At 32.2% G+C, this 7,172-nt stretch overlaps 1 protein-coding gene across 1 annotated transcript; it reads right to left on the reverse strand.

The window, feature by feature from the left end:
* Position 1: 1 nt before the first annotated feature.
* LOC108194343 (protein INVOLVED IN DE NOVO 2) lies at positions 2-5,990 on the reverse strand. Its single transcript, XM_017361294.2, has 8 exons — positions 5,895-5,990; positions 4,395-5,306; positions 4,168-4,307; positions 3,998-4,066; positions 3,609-3,896; positions 1,733-1,945; positions 1,268-1,488; positions 2-328 (listed from the first exon to the last, which is right to left on the reverse strand). The coding sequence occupies exons 2-7, from the start codon at positions 5,176-5,178 to the stop codon at positions 1,270-1,272; spliced, it is 1,713 nt and encodes a 570-aa protein (XP_017216783.1). The 5' UTR covers positions 5,179-5,306; positions 5,895-5,990; the 3' UTR covers positions 2-328; positions 1,268-1,269.
* Positions 5,991-7,172: the final 1,182 nt, after the last annotated feature.

Genomic DNA, 7,172 nt, shown 5'->3' on the forward strand with positions numbered 1-7,172 from the left:
ACAAACGTTCTTTTAACTTCAATAATTGGTGATATGATTAGAAAATTTAGTTGTTATAATCCTTAGAATCCCCAGGGTATAAAATCACTAGTTTGTAAACTAGTTTGTTAAATGTTCTTTCCTTTGGCTGGGTTTTCAAGTAAAGCAGATTCATATGCTTCTTGATTGTTTTAAGCAATCTGTGCGAAACACAGACAAACAGATACATGTAATTTGTGATTGATTAAAATTTAGCAAGCAAGAAACAATATTGCATACAGTATCCTTGCACTGAACTAGCAAAAGCCCGGAGAAAAAGTACTGAACAGCTGGCAGCTGCTAACATCGTCTGCAAAGATTAAAAAAAAACTTGTAAGGCACAACTTGTGAAGAACTTGATTATACTGTAGCAACTCCAGACTATTGAAATGAAATTATACAAGTTTTAATTGTTATCCAGAGGGATTTGTATATGTTAGCAAGTAGCAACAGAATAAACATCAAATTGTGTCCAGTCAGTCATTAAGTAGATGTGTGCTATATTGCAACGACTAAATAAACATCTTTTATCTGCATTTGACCATATAATTTATTTTAGGGGAAGAGTAGTGTCTTGCTATATCAAGTGGTGCTCCTAAATCATTTTTAAAAAAAATAATATAATATATGACTTCTAACAAGTTAATATATTAAATATCATGACAACTATAACACTACTCTTTATACTTGCTCTGTATTTATATTTTATTATTTGAAAGAAAGGTTGGAGAGAGAAGTGAATATTATATTAAGTACACCCTTTTATCTTTAAAAGAGACGAGAGATTATAGGCTCTTAAATTTTTAAAGAGCCAATAGGATCCACATTGGAGCACTATTTTTTAACATGCTTTTTAAATTGAGTTTGTTTGAAGAGCCAATTGGAGCACTCTTTACTTATTATTATTGAAAATAATATTCACTTCCCTCCAATTCTATTCAATTATCTCTCCAATTTTTCTTTCAAATAATAATAAAACATAAATAGAGAGCAAATATAAAGAATAGTGTCGGAATTGTCATGATAATCAATGTACTAGTTTACTAGGAGTTATGTCTTATATTATTATTTTAAGAATGATTTAGGAGCCGCATTGGAGATGCATATGTCACTGAAATGGGCACCCGAGAGTAAGTGTAGATTGGAAGAGTTTGCCTCAATGTTACAGTGAAATATTGCAGCCTTACAGGATAGGAGTTTGGGGGTTGAGAGAAGGATGGACAGATAATGAGATTTCATTTCACTGTACCTTCAACTTCTTTTCTTCATTAGCTCCAGTAAATAGGATACTCCTTCGCCTAGCGTTGCTTTCCTTCCTTCCTTGTAATTCCACATTTCCCATATGATGTACCTACCATTGGGGTTGTACTCATTTATCTCCTTTAAAGCAGTAATCACTGCCATCTGGACTTGATCTTCCCACTCCGCCTCAAGCTTTTTGAGTTTCTCATCCTCATAATTGATAATTTCCTAGAGCATAGTCAGCCAAAGCAAGTAAAATTAAGGGGTCAACGACCTAGGAATGAGAGACCAGTACATGCGGCTCATTTACATTAGCATCTTCTTACAAGATTTCTTGATGGTAATAAAAACCTTCTGAACCACAACATGTACGATAACAGTTTAAAGGGAAGGCTATAAACAAAAGATACAGAAACATATTTCATAATAAGAAAGCAATTCTACACAACTGCAGTTCTCAGAATAACCATACCTTGTGACCATATCCACCTTCAAGAGCGACGATCTTGAAAGGATGCCAATTAGGATCCCTCAGGTGATCCGCCCATAGTGAACAGAGCTCTGCACCCTTTTCTTCTGCATCTGGGCCACCATACTTTTTCTTGCATGCAGCAAAGAATAAAGTTACATCAAGCTCTCCTATTCGTTTTACCCCAAGCCATTGAGTAGGCTTCCACTTCAAAAACTGCAGTGCGATCAATAATGGCAGTTTATCCATGCTATAATCAGCAATTACAAGTGAATCCTATCTGAGATTATGTGCTTGATTATAAATAAATATAAGAAATTGCTATCAAGACGATTGAAAGTTCTGTAACTTCATAGATCAAAATTAAGATATGTGTCGAGCAAATTGCACATTTACTCCATAGAAATGCAGACTGAACTTATGAGTATATAGGTCAAACTCAACCATAATGGATGAGCGGAGTTCGTCATTCTATGAAAGTGTATTTGAGTAGAACTCAGTTCGAGTTAGCTGAGAAGAATGCAGAAAAGTCAAACAGATGCACAATAAGACCTTAATTTTTCAAGAAATAAAGCAAACTGTGGACCGTATAGTTGTGTACTGAAGCCAAAAACTATAAGTTTAGTGCTAAGACAGTCAAATTTCAAATACAATTTAATATACTTCATCAGATTCTAGTAATAAGTACTGGATAGGGTCATGTGTATTCTGACAGAAACAAAACTAAACAGATTCTTCTTATATTCTGTCTAGGTTGCACTGTATATTAAAGAACAAATTTGACAACCAGCTGCTTATAAAGTTAAGAAATCAGTAAGCAACTAAGCATATCTACCATGAATCACAATAGTTAAAAAGGTTGAATGAGACATTGTTTGCAACACCTACAAGGAGTATTCATAACTCGTTCAAACTGTAAAGTCCTAAGAACCAAATAGTGACTTGGCAAAAGAAAAGGCAAAGAAGAGAGGTGGCTGACACAAAATCTTATAGTATTCTAGTACATCTTATAGGTTACCTCCATTACATTGCATGCATTTCAATGATTTCGAATTGGGAATCAAAAAAATAAATATTACAGATTATTTATCAAGTAATCGGATGTATGACATAATTTTGGAGTCACAAATAAACCTGAAAATACAATATGAATTTGAGTCATAAACAAACCAGATTAATTAACATGAACTTGGAGTCATAACTCATAGAAATGATGAGTATATATATATATATATATATATATATATATATATATATATATAGAGAGAGAGAGAGAGAGAGAGAGAGAGAGAGATTAATTGCGCATCTTATTAAATGCTCTAACCGATTAATGAGATATGAATAATATATAAAAGGAAATCAATTAATTGCACATCTTATTATTAATGTCAGTCAAATAATGTTTATATTTTAATATTTTAATTCGTATATGGGAGCTAGATTGTTGAAGTATGGATTATGCAGGAATATTAAAGTAAAATCTTAGACGAATCTTTTTAGAGATGGAAATGTACTGATTGAATGCATTAAATAAATGTACTGATTGAAATGCATTAAATGTATGTAGAAGATTACTATACTAGCCTTTATAAACTAGATTTGATTGATATTTTGATAAATATTATGATTATAAGATGGACGGTGATTAAGTGGGTTTCTCGGTTTTCTTGATAAGCTGAGTTTTCTTATGATCCTCCTATATATATATATATATATATATATATATATATATATATATTGTTCATCAATTGCCCATGTTATAAACTCTGATCATTCTATAATGTTTTTGTTTGGACATGTTTGTTGAAAATCCAGAATCTAAGTTGGGTAAAATGATAAGGTATATATGCTTTGAAATATAATGAAAGAGAATACTTACGTTAATTAATTCCTCCCGAGCCTCTTGAAGCTTGTCATTAGTTTTACGTTCCTGGACAACAAGTTCTCGATTTAATGCTTCTACATCTTCTATTTCTTTATCTCTCTGCTGTAGGACCTTTAAAGTATCATTTATCTTTTTCTTGAAGTTATCATCTTTAACACTTCTCATTAACTTCAATATTGACAAAGACTCTCTCATACGCTCAATTTCCAATTGTAGTTCTTGCTTCTCATCAATATGCTTTTGTAGTTCCACTGTTCTTTTGCGAAGCTCTTCTTTTTCTCTCTGTGTTTTAGTTAATGCAAAATGACAGATAAATCAGAAGTGCAAAAATACAATCAAATTTCCATATGCAATTTTAGAAGAGATAAAATAAAGTAGAATACCTTATGATCTTCTGCCAACTTACACACTTTTTCATGTTCCTTCTTCTGCTCCAAGGCGGATCTCTCATTCTACAAGGGGCAGAAACCAAAAAAAGGCAAAATTAGATTACTTTCATCTAACCAGACTCGGAGGAGATAAAGATAAAATCTATAACCATGTTTTATATAACCATTTCCTTCTCGAGAGCCAGTTTCTTTCTCTCTTCGTCATTACGAGCCTCCCTTTTCTGCAATTCCTTCTCACACAGCTTAAGCTCAGTTTCCATTTTCTGATGCTCCGAGACAATATTGTGAATACGAGCATTTGTGTCTATTCAACAGTCAACAAAATTGTACAAATGTGTTAATATATTAATTGAAAAATCACATTAAGTGACCACTAAACTACATTACATACCTTCATTGTAAGCATGAAACATCTTATCCTTTTCAGTAATTAGTTTATGTATTGATATTAAGGTTTCATTGTACTGCACCTCTATTGCCCTGAGGCTCATTTTCTTTTCCGCTATTACTTCACTTAGATCTGACATGAAATCCTTTGATTTTCTCTTTTCTTCTGCTTCTATATCGTTGATTGTTCTCAGAAAACTGAATTTTCTTAGAAAGTCACCAAATGCCTTTTCTGAATAGTAATCATCCTCGCGTCCAATCCATCCATATACTTCAGTCCCCCAGTGCTTCGTCTCAAGATACCCAAGTTTTCCCTTGCCAGCAGCCTCAAAACTTTTCTCAAATGTCATGGCAAAATGAAAACCTCGCCAGCCTTCACTGAACTCCACCACCGCGAAACAAATATGACTCTTGTAGTTCCATAAAGGGGTCACCCTTGTGGGGTTAAACCCCTTCGCAATAAACTCACTTTTTAGCTTCTCACCATTGGCCATAACATATTTTCCTTCCTCAAATGTAACAGGAATATTAGCCACAATACCGACCCACGGATAAACAAATAATTCATTATTATCACTATTTAGTGAATGGTTTACAACCCCTGGACTGATTCTTTCTGACACTTCTCTTCGTCCAAGATTTTGCAAGTATTTTACAAGGCCAAGGTGTTGACCCTTTTCCTTCGCGTCCCTCATAAATCCGGATCCCTCCCCAAAAGCAGAAGCATGTTGAAAAAGATCCTTGAGCCCATATTGTTGCTTCCTTTTCTTGTGCAGCAGTAAGGACATCTATACACCTCCTCAGAAATTTTCACCTCAAAATTTCCATCCCGTAACTGCTGATAACATTTCTCAGAGTAATTTTCCAACCCAAAATCATTAATCTCAGTTTCCTCTTCTGATGAGTGACCCATTTCCTGAACAATATGAAAAAAAAATACAATCACTAATCAAAACCCTGATAAAATAAAGATCAGAACAAGAGAACCATGTCTTTCTAACATGCATATCACTTTAAAAGTCCACAACATAATTTCCTGTAGATAATAAAAGCTAAGCATCAATATTAAGTACTTTCACCGCGTTTGTTTGAAAGGATTATAATCCCCAGAAAACTATACCATTTTTTCTAAATATACATAATTATAATCCCATGTATTGCATTGCAACCACTTATTTGATTCATTTCTCTCGATTATAATCTTTTAAAATTGACATAAATTAGGTAAATCCTTTCAAATAAACATGACCCTTTTATGTAGCTTGGTTCTAAAGTCAAGTCTATGGTGCTAGATAACACATACAAATAGCATGGAAAAAAACCCTGACAGGATCATTATTTTTATTACAAAAAATTAAGAAAAAAATAGAGGACATGTACATGAGCTGTGAAACCTTAAAATCAGACATAACTAGAAAACATAAATGACCGAAACAGAGTCATGTTTAGGAGTAAGTGTATAGACACTAGCAAGAGGAAAACCAAGAGAATGACAGTGGTTTACCTGGACAAGCACAATTGCTGGGCTGAAGAAAGAGGTGTCGAGTGAATGATGTTTTTGGCTTTTGAGATGTCTACTTGTCTAGTACATGTGTCGTTTCATCTTCTCTCAAGCAAGTCAATTTTAGAGATTTTTTTATACAAAAATAATTTTATTAATATAGTATAATATTAAGTACAAACTATTTCGTGAAACAAAAAAAAAAACTCTTTCTTTCATTTACTTCTTTAATTTGGATGGGATGATGGATCAAAATTGAGGTTTTAATGATGGTGTTTCTCGAGTTCTGGTTTTGTTAAAATTTACGGGCACAAGTTTTTACATTGAAAAAATATGTATTTTTTCTAAATCATTTACTTGTGGCTATATTTATAATTATGCAATAATTTCTTTTATGATGTGGGTTGTCTTACATTTTGTTTTAGAATTTCGTATTTTTTGAAAAGTTGCTTATCAGATAACAAAAGGTTTTCTTAAAAAAATATTATATGACACAAATCCACATATATGCCGTAAAATTAATTTTTTTACAAGTTATTTTAGCAAGATTAATGATAAATATAATATCATAACATAATTGCACGAGCACCGTGCGGACAAAAAAATTACTTACACGAGAATGTTGATCTATGCTCCATACCACCAACCGAAAGTATAATCTAATTTATTGATCCGAGAAGAACCATTTTATCTCAAATTTTACTTGTATTTGTTATTCAAAATTTGTCAAAATATAGAAGGGGTGTGTAGACTACCAATTAAAAGTCCGGCTACTGAATTTACAAGTTAAAAGTCTTTATTCATACTGTTTAGGTAAAAGTCAAAAAATATTTATAAAAAGCTAAAAAATACTAGTTTTTGTTTGAGGTTTTTTACTTCACTTATAAATCTAACTTCTATTTTACTTTTTGTTTTAAGTAACAAGCATTTATTTTAAACTCACCCAAATGACACCACAATTTGAATGTTTTAACCACTTCTAAAATATTAAAATATGTTTTTACAAAAAATTATAATATAAAAATCAATATACAAAGAAAAGATCTTTTTAAAAATTTAAGTTAAAAATAAATATAATTTCGTTTTGGTTTGGAGAATAATTTAAAACCACAATACGAAAACATAGTGTAGGCGGGCCTATGTCCTGGATCAAGGGTTTATCTTATGTTGGGATAGGGATAGGCTCGACTCTAGCTGGAGAATATTTTAGAACAGAGATATTCAAATTGTAAGGTTGTATAAGTTATATTAGCAAAAAAAAAAGTAAAAATTGAAAGGTCA

Source organism: Daucus carota, chromosome 7 (genome assembly GCF_001625215.2).
Source record: "Daucus carota subsp. sativus chromosome 7, DH1 v3.0, whole genome shotgun sequence".
In the NCBI taxonomy this organism is placed as follows: Eukaryota; Viridiplantae; Streptophyta; class Magnoliopsida; order Apiales; family Apiaceae; genus Daucus; species Daucus carota.

Bases quoted from the DNA above. Each gene is read 5' to 3' on its own strand.
- LOC108194343 (XM_017361294.2), bottom strand. From the start codon at position 5,178: ATGTCCTTACTGCTGCACAAGAAAAGGAAGCAACAATATGGGCTCAAG. The intron at 4,308-4,394 runs GTATGTAATGTA...ACTGTTGAATAG, and splicing joins GTTTCATGCTTACAATGAAG to ACACAAATGCTCGTATTCAC. The intron at 4,067-4,167 runs GTTATATAAAAC...TGCCCCTTGTAG, and splicing joins TGGCTCTCGAGAAGGAAATG to AATGAGAGATCCGCCTTGGA.